This window comes from Alligator mississippiensis, chromosome 4 (assembly GCF_030867095.1).
Source record: "Alligator mississippiensis isolate rAllMis1 chromosome 4, rAllMis1, whole genome shotgun sequence".
Lineage (NCBI taxonomy): Eukaryota > Metazoa > Chordata > Crocodylia > Alligatoridae > Alligator > Alligator mississippiensis.
Genome location: NC_081827.1, coordinates 113,579,022 through 113,591,836, shown reverse-complemented (window position 1 = coordinate 113,591,836; position 12,815 = coordinate 113,579,022). Strand labels below are relative to the sequence as shown.

The following is a 12,815-nucleotide window of genomic DNA, read 5'->3' as shown; positions in this document are numbered from 1 at the left end:
CCCTGCCTGCCATCTGACACCTTCAGGGAAGGAATTCTGCCTGATCAACACATCAAAGAGCTACTCAACACAGCTCACAAAGACACTCTCATGGACCCAGAGGGACAGACTTCCATCTTCAGCTCTCTCTGTGCAAAAATGAAGTTTATTTCCTACCTATGGGGACATTTTACCATCTTGTACCATCTACACTTTTCCCAGAGCCTGACGAAGGGACTTTGATCCCGAAAGCTTGCAGAAAAGGACAATTTTCTTCCCATTTTCCATTTGGTCTAATAAAAGGTATCATTTTGGAACCAAGACTTCTAGTTTTTTGTATGTCTTTCCTATCTACAAGGACTTTTGGCCATCTTGAACCATCTACAGGAAGTCCTCAGACTTACGACACAATTGATTCCTGAAAACCACATCTTAAGTCCAAATGTTGCAACTCAGAACCAATTTTCTCATAAGAAACTATGTTATAAATGGGGGGTTGGTGATACCCTTTTTTCCACCAAAAATACCCCCAGAATTTTGTACTCCATCAATTATAGATGAGTAATATAGCTACATGAATATATTTATATTGTAAATAGCAATCATATTGATTTGGAAGGACTTCTTTGAGGGGACTTTGCTGGACTTTTTGAAGGGCTCTTGGCTGGAGTCTTCTTGGGAGTCTTGGCTGCAGGTTTTTCTGGTGTCTTGTCTGCTTCCTTAAAGAAAGCGTCCAAGGAAGTTTGGACAGATCTTCTCCAGGGAGATGAGCGATGCTGCGAACTCGTTCGCTGGCGTGGCGTCGCATCGGATCAAGTGTTGTAAGTCGAAACTGACGTCATAAAGTTGAAACACGGTGTCAATTTACAAATGTTGTAAGTGCAAGACTTTGTAACTCTAAACGTTGTAAATTGAGGACTGCCTGTATACTTTTCCCAGAGCCTGAGGAAGGGACTTTGATCCCGAAAGCTTGCAGAAAAGGATAATTTTCTTGCGATTTCCCGATTGGTCTAATGACAGGTCTCATTCTGGACCCAAGAGTTGTAGCTGTTTGTACCTCCTCTCCTCTCAGCCCCACGCCGCTGCCAAGTACACCCCGAGTCAGAGCCAACGTTTGGTGTTTTATTTGAATGAATGCCCTCGCCTTTATCTCCCGGGTGACTCTCAGCAGGCTCCTGAAGATTACTCTCTAATTCCTGGGGGCTCCTGGAGGGCTGGCAACCCTAAGGCAGACAGGAGGGGGAAGAGAAAAGCAGCCGCGGTTTCTGTTCGACTTTCTTTGGAGGGAGGGCGCCAGGCCGAGAGGAGCGGTGTGGCGGGGCGGGGCGGAGGCAGCACCTGGCAGGTGAGGCGAGCGCGGCGGCGGCGGCGGCTGCAGTTGCAGTGCGGGCGGAGCAGGCGCGGCGGGGCCGGGCTGGGCGCTGCGCAGCGCAACGCAACATGAACGCGGCCGAGAGCGCGCCGTGGCGGCGGGCGGCCATCCGCAGGCGCTCCAACCCTGGCCCGTGTCGCGCCCGGCCCCACACGGAGCCAGCAGGTAACCTGTGCCCGGGGCGGCGGGAGGAGTTTGCTCGGGGTGGAGGGAAGCCCCTGCCCCCCTGTGTCTGAGCGCGGCGGCGGCTGAGTTGTGCCCTTGAGGAGCCTTCTTGCGGGCCCCGCAGCGCCCGGCTGGGCTGAGGAGCCACTCCGGGGGGCAGCGACATGGCCGGGGTCTGTCTGCCCCCCGTCCTACCTGCGGAAACTGCTCTACCTGGCTCCTTTGGGTGCGTCTACATGGATAGCAATGCGCTTCAGTTAATGCACAGTCAATCTAGTACCTCCATGAAGAGGTAGTAGGAAAATGCATGTTTGCCTGTCTTAACGCACATTCAGTAAAGAGTGCGTATGGTCAGCGGGGTTTTCATGCACGTTAAAATAGGCGAAAGCGCATTAAAGCACATGTGTAGATGCGCTCTCGGAGTCCAGCTGTCAAGCATTCACTTTGGAGCCAGTTACTTTTTAAATTGTTTTTCAGTAGGAGGGTCCTTGCTATTCCCTGTGAATTACTTGGTGAGTCTAAGTTTACTGCGCAGCTTGCCAGGCAATGGTGTCATGTACGTAGCCTGCAGCAGGGGCCCTGCCGTTGGTTTTTATGAGGCTGACAGAGCTGATGCAGCACCAGGCCACGCTTTGGGGACTTTGGTTTTCTTCCACTCTGAGGCATAGGGTTATTTACCATGGTTCCCCCCCACCCCTCCCCTTGCACCTGTGCATTGGGGGTGCAAGGGGATTATGCAAGTAGTATTCCAAGTTTCCTTAAGCCTTCTGGAGCCTTTTTGTTACTGGTGTTGAAAAGCTTCCCTTTGTGGCAGCAATAGGGTGAGCACTCTGCAAGTCATGGCAGTCAAGGTTACTGGAATTTTTATTACTGTGTAACATCCCATTGACCTACTCTCTGCAAACCCAGAAGCAGCAGGGTGCTGGGAGTGCAGGCTGGAAAAAATCATTTGACTTGCAGATTGAGCACAGATATTAAGGAAAATGTAGACACAGAAGCCATGGGAACCTAGGAAGATTTTTTTTAAACCAAACCTTACTGTCCTGGGCTCTTACCAAGAAGCAAAGATCCCACTGGGGATATTTGGGGCTAGCAACTAACTTCCTGTGTTGAGTTGCTTTTTGACCCAGGGTCTGTCTTAAGAGGGGGCATGGCGTTTTACAAAGACAATATATTGGTATAAAAAAAGATAGCTTAGCATAAATTAAGCTGTGAAACCAGTCTACCATAACCCCCTCCCCACACCCCACAATCCTACCTGCTAAAACTGTCAAAAATTGTTAAAGAATAGGTGAGTGTGATGTGATGTAGCAGTACGAACTTCAGTAGCCTTGACGGCATGGCTTGCAGAGTGCTCAGGCATTGCTGTCACAGGGAGGAGAGGAGATTTCTTGTAGCTCGGATTTAAGTGTAAAGAGTCTGCAGTGGTTTTTGTTTTGTTTTTGGCATTGATTATCTGCCAAGAGTGGGGTGGGGAGGGAGGGAGGGAACTTTTGCTGAGGGAGCATCTTCTCCTTCATTTACAAATAAGATGTGAACAGTTGTCTGGAATTAGGGTGCACAGATGAGAGTAAGCTTCTACTCATGGTATGTAGGAATATTAGGGTGATGCATGGTAAGGAGGGAGATCTCTTTTGGTTTTGGATTTATACATGAATATGCAATGTGCTTGTTAATATGGTGGTGAGGAGTTTTTGGTTTAAAAAAATTTAATCTTGCTTTCATTCACTTGAAAGATTTTACGTTGAGCTTTTGCTTGGGAAAGAGAAACGCAAATAAATCTACAGTGCGTAGAGTTCAGATACCCTTTATTCCCTCTAAGCAACAAGTTAACTCAGCTTCTCTAGTCTTTTGTGGCCACTCTCTCTTTCACTCTACTCCTTATAACTAGTTGTTGTCTTTTTGTTTGTTATATATGATACAAGGGAACTACATAAGCATAGTAATTATGTTTACTAACTATGTACAGCATCCTAGGCCTGTTTATATATACACACAACTTCTGTATCAGGTGCTGGTGGTTTCTGAAACATGTAAGTCAGTGAGGGCCACTAGAAGGCTATTTCAAGGCTTCCTGTCCAATTCATATTCTGTGTTGTAGCATACTTATTAAAAAAAAATGTAAACACTATTTTTCTTGTACTATTTTTATTAATTATGAGGATGTTTTGTTTAAAGAAAGGCCAGATGTTATAAATTACCCCAAAAAGTGTACTAGGCACTTGACAGATAAATAAGGTGCTGCTTTAAAGAGCTACAAATAGATGACCAGTAGTCAAGATATGGTGGGGCTGGGTGTGGAGGGCAAATTGGTGAGTCAGGGGCAGTGGTCAGCATTCCTCTTGTAGGTTCATGGGTTTTGCACTCATCTCATCATTTCTTGAGCAAAGAAGGGCTAAGAGACATTGTTATATTAGCAAGTATTTTTAAACAATACGGGAGAGGGATATGGGGTGGATAGGAGGTAGTTAAACCAAAGGAAAGTGGAGGCAAGACAGTGATGTCAGAACACAGTTTCTAGGGATAGGAAATCATATAACTCTTAGTTTAACTTGCTTCTTCCTTCTGCTATGATATTTATTATGCATTTATTATGTCTTCATTTATGTGGTGATACCCTCATAATACAAAGTTCACTGAGTACTGAGTGGAATTCACCTCTTCCTTGGGCAAGAACAAAATCAATAATAGCAGAGGCTTGATGAGTGATTCATTATAATGCCTTGAATGCGTCTTGCACTTTCTGTTAAGGTCATCTGACAAATATAAGCAGCACAATAGACCTGTACAGACCTGTACTCTTACAGGTAGGGAAAACAGAGGCAGAAGGTTACGTGATGTACCTAAGGAAATGGAGGTAATTTGGTCTTGCTGGCCTTTGGGGGCCGGGGAAGGGGGGAGCATTGATTGCAGTATAAATCCTATTCCTGTCTGCTTGTGTCTGTACCACAACACTGCACCAAGTAAGTAAGCAATTTGAATTATTTTTATAATGACTTTGTTCTGAAACTTCTCTCTTCCTGCCCCTAAGAGTGACTATGAGTCAAACTGTAAACATACACTTTAAAAAATGAATTCTGTTGTGATTCCAGTCATACACCTACTTTAATCTTGAAAGGTGCCATATCTTGGGCACTTCCTGTGTCAGGTTATAAAACACTACCGGGATGCATAGGCAGTGGAAGGCCAGGGCTAAAGCCCCCCCAAACTTTTTGTGGCAGCCGGCGACAGCAGCAGCACCGTGGCACCGCAGTCCCAAAGTGCCCAGTGCCGCTTGACATGCAGCTACTCCTCTGCCACTGTGTACAGCACCAGCACGCACCAGCCATGCAATGGCCCTGTGGGAGGGAGGGGTGGAGGTCAGGCAGGTCTCAGCCTCCTCAAATAATATTTTCCCCTACCGCTTATGGTAGGATGCTGAAAGTATTTCCACCTGATAGCACACCCTGTAGGTGCTCTTTTCACTCCCTGGGAAACAGGAACATTATGTACAGTTCTACAAATTTGTTGCGTGCAAGGTGTTTTAAAATATGTTGGCTATTTAAATTATTGCAAGAAAAATCCTGTCCAGAAGCAATAGGTGTAACAATCAGAATCATTGTCTAGATGACAGACAACTGAGGAAAACGACACATATTCCATGTATATATTATGATAAATGGTTTAGAAGAGAGCCTGGGTTTGGGTCTTCAAACTTATGAGCTGGGGTATGCTAAGTGAAGAGACTTTACTGGGGCTGGCATAATCACAATGCTCTGAAGAGCTCTCGCACAGGCTTGGGCCCTAGTATCTCTTTATGCATGCAATACTGAGAGAGATACTTGTGTTTAATCTTTGGGAGACATACCATAGGATCTTTAATATATCTGTCTGAGCTGTAAGTAGTCTAATGTGTTGCTTGAAGAACTGTACCTCTCATGGTACAATTCCTCAGTGGGATATTTTACTATGTTTGCCTTTGATGTGAGGTGAAATCCAGTTACGTATGGGATGTTAGTGCACAACTTTTCAACTCCTTCACAAATGGTCTGTAACTTAGCCACACTAACTCATACTAATACCCACAGTACTGAACTACACCTGTTAAGACTGAAACCTGGCTCAAGCAACTACCTAAAGACTAGCAAAAAATGATTTGCTTACAAGAAGGTGACATAAACTTAAAAGGCTTAACAAAATGGAGATATATAACGCAGCTGCTGAAAGTGTCGAAGTTGATAATTGGTGATAGCCCAGAGGAAGAGTTTTTAGTATGAATAGGTGTTTAATGGTAGGCATTGTAAAGAGCATAATTAAAGGCTTGTAATCACATCAGAACTAAATCAAAGCTATCCTTCATTTGAGCTATGTCCATATTCACAAACCCTGACCTTGGGAATAATACTTCTTTTAACTCGCGTTAGCTTGTTGGGCAGTCTGTAGGCTAAAGATTGGGTTAGCACAGTTTATCAGGTTCTAATCCAATCACCTTGTGTAGCTTACTATTTTGCAATATGACTATTTTCACTTAACCAGACAAATTGAGGCAGTATTGACTAATGTACAGAAAATGCATATTGATTTTTGCAGTGCAGATAGTGCAGAACACAAAGACCCAGTGATTTGCATACTTTCATAGTACCAAATGACTTTTTTTCTGTCAAAAAAATGAACTGTCTTCTAAAAGTTGAATAGACCAATTCTTTTAAAAAGAAAGGTTTTGTGGAGAGAAGGGTTACCTATACCTAGCATATGATTTCTTGCTTCTCTTACTCTGAATAAAAAATGACTGGCTCACCTTTTTCCCAAATGAATCTTCTTATTGTACACAGCTGCCTGCCAGATTCCTGTGCGTTGGCAGTTTTAGACATTGGAGTCTCTTGTTAACTGCATCTGGATACTTCTCAGGGAACTAAGTTAATTTACATTCGGCACGGCATTTGCTGCAGCAAGGTATCTGCAAAGTCCGACAGAAAAGCTTGTGCTCTTTCTCTATTGCTGCTCTATCTCTGCTTGTCAAATGGATACAGTCTCGTGGGGATTATTTAGACAGTGCTTCATTGGGCTTTTTTGGCTTGCTTGTCACTGTGGAGATGATGCAAGGGAGACTTTAACAATATGTTGCTTAGCTATTTGAGGCATGGCCGTTTTAAAGAATATCTGAAATGGACTCAAAGCTCTGAAGAAAAACTGTTTCATGTTTTCATTTTTTTCCCCTTTGGAAATGAACAAATTAATTATCTTTAGTCATTGGCACTCCTTGCTCCAGGGTGTGAGTCATCTGCTGCATGATCATTGATTAGATTATGATCAAATATCTGATTGCTATGCATAGAGTTCAGGGAAGCCGCCATGCCGTGAGCTGGCCTGTGATTTAAACCAGGCCCTGATTATAATGCTCCCTATTGTATATAAAACATGTTTATGGCTGGTTTGCCACTTTGTGGTGCCTTCAATTGGGGCATGTGTAGTGCCCTTGCCATTTATGTCATGATTAAAATGTTAATGTCATTTTTTTGTGGTACTATGTGAATTGGACTGAGGGCACAGATGTAATAATGGTATCAACATCAAATTATACTGATATAAACTGTTGTAACTGTCATGTCTGCATGCTTCTGTAGCGATACAAGAGTAGCAAAACCATTGCAACTTAAACCTTGTATCATTCAGGGTTAAAGTTACAGTGATGTTGCTAACTTGTATAGCTAAAGGAGCCTGAAGATGGATGATGTGTCCTCCCAAATGCCAACTGCTTTTCACTTTCTAAAATAGTTAAAGGGAATCCTTTAAATGGTTAAAGGGTATCTTTGTCCTTAACCTGACCTACCTGACTGGGTAGGGTGATTTTGAGAAACAAGGTGGGGAACACAAGGGAAAAAATATCTTCAGAATATTCTCGTCTTAAAAATGTGAGGAACGTGCAAACAGTTGTTTTATAGAAAGCTCACCTGGACTGTGTGGTGGCTATTAAGGCTGTGCGAAATGTCACCGTTCTATTTGACCTTGAGTTTTGACAGTTCAGCAGAACAGAGTTTTGTATTGAATTTCATTTTGAGTCGAAACAGCTGTTCTGTTCCAGTCTGTCGAAACAGAAAGGCTGTTTTGACGCTGTTTTGAGGTTTTGCTGGGGATGGGGAGTTAGCCCAGTTGGACTAACTCCCCATCCCCAGCTCTAGATTGTGCTGGGGACGGGAAGCAGCCCAGCTGGGCTGCTTCTCCATCCCCCGGTAGATCACGCCGGGGGTGGGAGGCAGCCCAGCTGGGCTGCTTTCTTGTCCCCCTTCCCCCCCCCCCCCCCCCCCGAGTGGGAGGCAGCCCAGCTGGGCTGCTTCCCCACCCCCCGCACGACATCACACCGGGGGCACAATGTAGCGTGGGGGACAGGGGAGGCAGTGTGGGGGCATGATGTAGTGCAGGGGACAGGAAAGCAGCCCAACTGGGCTGCCTCATTGCCCCCTACTGGATTTTGCACTGGGGATGGGAAGTCATCCCATCTGGACTGACTTCCCACCCCCAGCCTATGGTTGAAGTGTTTTGACTTTCGAAACCTTTTGACCACCCTCGTTTTGTTTCGAGGCTATTTCAACAGCCTTTGTTTTGTTCCGATGTTGCTGTTTCGACCCCGAAATTGGTCAAAACAGTGTCAAAATGAAATGGCTGGCAAAATTTCACACAGCCCTAGTGGCTATACCACTTTCCAGTCTTCAATCATTTGACAGATTTGTTGTTAAGGTGGGCTAAATTCTGTGTGTGGCTCTAAACATGTATACTTCCTCTGGTAGCTAATCATCTGTGAGAAAATTAAGAGTTCACACTGAAGAAGTAAAATTTTGCGTGGTCTGCTTAGCACTACAGTGCTTCTTAAAAGTTGACTCCAGTGGAATTGTAGAAGCAGTGAATAGATGAATTGCCTCTGCATGTATTCATACCGCTTCCACCTTGTTCTTCAGAGGGCTGAGAAGTATGCTGTGTGCATCTGTTCCCACCCTGCATGTACGAAACTCAGAAATGAGGCAGTGAAGCTGCTTGGGAGCATCCCCTATTGTTCATACCCCATTTCCTTCCCCAGAACAGATAGTGACAGCTGGAGGTATCCTCATAGTAACCTCACTTCCTCATTTTTGGGTATGGTGTGTATGGAGCAAGATCAAGTGGGTGAGTGATGCCTTTTAACAGCATTCTCATAAGCACTGAGGAAGTGACAAAGCCATTTAACATCTCCCACTGGTATATTTTGCCCAGACAGTTTTTCTTAAATGTGTGCATATTTCTTTACCTATTTATTTTGTTGTTTCTCCCCTCCCCCCAAAAGATTTAAGGTCAAGCCACAAGCCAGTCCTGACAGAAGGCTCAATTAAGGCTATTATCTGAGCTACTGTACCCCACTGGTACAGCCATTGGCCAGTGATTACTGTGTCAAGCCTAATAGCACTGACATAAAGGAGGTCAAGCTTTAGTCCTCAGTGAAATTTTATCTCTCTCTCACTTGCTGTCTAATCTCAGGCCATAAATTGATTTGCTAGTGTTGTGCAGAAAAGAAGTTTGCATTTGTAGCCATGCACTCCTAAATAATGTAGATATGCCTATTGAGCTACTTAAAATATGCTAGAGAAGGCAAAAATTTGGAGGTAATTGTTGTTCCTGGAGAATTGTCATGCATTGGAAGCTTGAAAAGGCTCTTGCATGTAAGCTACTACCCCTTCCAAGTAATTCACTTTGACCACAATGCCAAAAAAAAATATTAAAAATAGGGCAAATTCCCCTAGTTCTTTTGCATAAACTACTTGCTGTTGTAAAAGGCACCACTAATTTTCTCCATAGCTGCTGTCCTTCCTATGTGTATCACCAGAAGCATTGTTTAAAACTAAATGTGGTGGGGGGAAGGGTTCATAGACCATACTTTGGGATCTGGGTTTGTTCAGCCCGAGTAAAAGAAGGCTGAGGGGCGACTTGATAGGTGCTTACAAATATGTCAAGGGAGAACGCCAGGATCTGGGAGAGCAACTTTTCAGAAAAGCACCCCCTAGGAGGACAAGGACCAATGGGCACAAGCTAGTCGGGGGAAAAGTTTAGGCTGGACATATGGAAAAACTTCTTTTCCATACGGGTAACCAAAATCTGGAACGCACTTTCAGCAGAAGTGGTGCAGTCATCATCCCTGGTGGTGTTCAAGAGGAGGCTGGACAAGCACCTTGTTGAGTTAGTTTGAGCCCATTACCTCCTGCCCATGGTAGGGGACTGGACTTGGTCTTACAGGTCCCTTTCGGGCCGCCTTTCTATGATTCTCTGAATTAAATCTTGTAAACACATAACTTTACACCGACTTCTCAGTCAAAATCACACTTATAACTGTGCAACATGTTTTACCTGCAAGCTGCAAGCAGTTTAACTGCAGCTACTTATGACTAACTGATAAGGGTTTGGATTGGGGTAATAATAACCAGGGGGTTTAGCATAACAGATGCTTATTTTACTGTATTCACCTGAATCCAAGGTTACCGTGAACTTAAAACCACCCCTCCTCCCCCCGCCATAAGTAGATTCTATACATGGAGAATTATAAATTTCTTGTTATTTTCCAGGTACAAAATCTAATTACTGGGAGGTCATCTTAAATCCCTCCCCCAATTGCTGTGGTGGGGAAAGCATCAGTGCGGGGTCAAGAGCCAGACCCCTGTCCTTGTTTCCCCTTGCTGCCTTCCTCCTGGTGTGTGCATCCCTACGCTTGCCTGTCTGCCCTCCCCCCCCCCCCCACACCCCCCTGCTCCTTTCACTGCTTATTCCCTCCTTTACCTTTTGCTACAGCTGTGCTTGAGACCAGGGCACTCAGCAGCAGTGAGAGCTTCACTTGGGTCCAGCCCAGCTGGGCTAGGAAAAAGTGGTGGCAACTCCCAGCTGGGCCAGGCCTGGAGGGACCTGGGTAAATAGATGGTAAGGGGCAGGGATGGGAAAGGGGGGAAGACAGCTGGGTGGGAGAGCAAACAGGGGGTGGGGGGCTGGCTGCAGGTTTCCATATCCCCCTGTGGTCTCCCCTGTGCCCTCTCCCAGTCATGCACCCCCCCCCCCCCAAGCCCTGTGCAGGTGGTGGTGCAGCTCCAGCTTTGGCCCTGCATCCAGAGCCAAAGCCAGAGCTGAGCCACCACCTGCCCCAGCCTGGCTCTAGAATCCAAGATGAGCTCCCCCCCTGCCCATACTAACTGGAGGAAGATACCTTGTCTTCCTTGTTTTGGATTTCAGTAAATATGGTAATTGGTGGGGGAATGGGATAGGACAGGACATAAAACAGCTAAGGAGTTCATTTTATAGAAGGTGGAACTAAGTATAAGCAAAAGAAGAAATGAGAGAAACTAAAAAATGGCATAGCAGCTCTCACATTGAGGCCTTTATCATGCCACAGATTACAAAAACTAGATTACAAATTACAGACTACAAAAACTGTTTATGGAATGCCCCTCATTACATTGAAATGAGTGAATTGGAACATAAACTGAATTAAAATCAGAATGAAGAGCTACAGAGTGAGGGAAAAGCCAAAAAATGGTGTTGATGTGCTAAGAACGAGTGCCAGATATACCGCAGATGTTACTATGGAATCTTACAAATAACCTGAGGGGAAGGAAAGGTAAAATAGAGAGAAATTAAAATTCATTTGCAGAGTTGTAATGGATTAAAGACAAAAGGTTAACTTCTGGCCCTGTTGAAATAAAACTTAGGGTTTATTTTCATTTTATTTTATTTTAAATTTTTCCAGCAAATGTCCTCCCACAGCATGCAGGGAAATATGGCAGATTCACAAGTCTGTATAGAATTGCCTACACACCCCTTAATATGGATAAAGAGCAGATTTAGGCTAGATATCAGGAAAAACGTCTTCATGGTAAGGGTGGGCGAAATTTGGAATGGGCTTCCAAGGGAGGTGGTACTCTCCCCTACCTTGGGGGTCTTTAAGAAAAGGCTGGATGGGCATCTGGCTGGAGTCATCTGACCCCAGCACTCTTACCTGCCTAGGCAGGGGGTGGGACTTGATGATCTGTTGAGGTCCCTTCCGACCCTAGCATCTATGAATCTATGAATTTCCTACACACACCTAACTTTCTGTTGGTGTCTGTGGGAATTACAAGTGGATGCTGGGAAGAATGCATGTTTCTTAGTGTAAAATATTTTTATAGCTTTGATGAAGAGAGGCTATTAGGTTTTGTCTGTGATGATATCCTGGCTGAGTCCCAGTCCTGTGGTCCAAATAGCTTCCAGATGCTGTCTCTAATTCTGGATTCCTAGAACATTCCTGTGCCACAGACTCTTTCCTTAGTAAATGGTATGCAAGACCCCACAAGACCATGTCTATTGCCGGACCTCCTACTGAGGAGAGCTGCATGCACGCTCTCCCCAGAGTTTTGCTCTTGTGAGCACTTTGGTGCACTGGTTAACTCCTTGCGATCTCTGAAGTAGTTAAAGGAACATACATGCCTTGAAAAATAATATGATGTCCATTCTTCACCCTGGGAGGAGGAGTGCTGCAAAAGCTTGGTTCAAAGTTCATAGATAAGCCAGTAGCTGTTCCACCAGGGAAGGTCTGTTTAGTTATTAACACTGTTTGTTTCATAAATATGCTCTTCCATAAAATGGGCGGTTGCTTTAATTGAACCAGAAGGTGAGAAATAGAGTCCATAAGATCAAATAGAATTTGTAGGCTTACTTACATCGATTGAACAGTTTGTTAAAGTGAAAACGTGATTGGAAAGCCAGTTCAGTTTTTCTAAAGGTCTGTTTCCTGTTCCATGAAAAGGTAAGCTCCTTTGTGAAGGAATAACATGAGTCATTGCTGAAAATGCCATAATCCATGATATACAGGATGTGACATCTCAACAGGGCTAAAGCAGTGACTGTCACTAGTGAATACTGAAGGCTTATTGATGTGGTTTAAGAGAGAAATAACTTTTTTGTGATTTAATAACAGTAATCTGCAGTAACTGGTATTTGTGGGCCAAAGAAGCCACTAGCCACTGATCCAAAAAGGTAAATTGTTTGAGATTAAGCAAAGCTTCTCTTTAGGGTTGTGTTCCATTATCAAACAAGTTTTGCTCCAGTAGCACTTCTTCAGTTGGGTGTTTCCATATAATTTTTATTTTCAAGAGGACATGATTCATCTTCCTCTTTTGGGCCATGGTAAAGCCTACTATAGATGTATTTTAGGTCCAGCAAGCTGGTCTGTTGCAGAGCCGGTGATGTTGCAGCATTCAAAAACAGTGAGCTGCATACAAAAATACCATCAAAATGGCTTTGAAAGTAAGTGGGGGGGGGGGGGGGGGAGAGAGGG

At 44.5% G+C, this 12,815-nt stretch overlaps 1 protein-coding gene across 1 annotated transcript in view; it reads left to right on the top strand.

Moving 5' to 3' along the window:
• Positions 1-1,389: 1,389 nt before the first annotated feature.
• FGD4 (FYVE, RhoGEF and PH domain containing 4) overlaps positions 1,390-12,815 on the top strand; it is a 192,398-nt gene continuing 180,972 nt past the window's right edge. Inside the window, exon 1 of the mRNA XM_014608905.3 lies at positions 1,390-1,516. Within this exon, the coding sequence (XP_014464391.2) occupies positions 1,420-1,516 (97 nt within the window). The 5' untranslated portion in view covers positions 1,390-1,419. The remainder of the gene's footprint in view (positions 1,517-12,815) is intronic.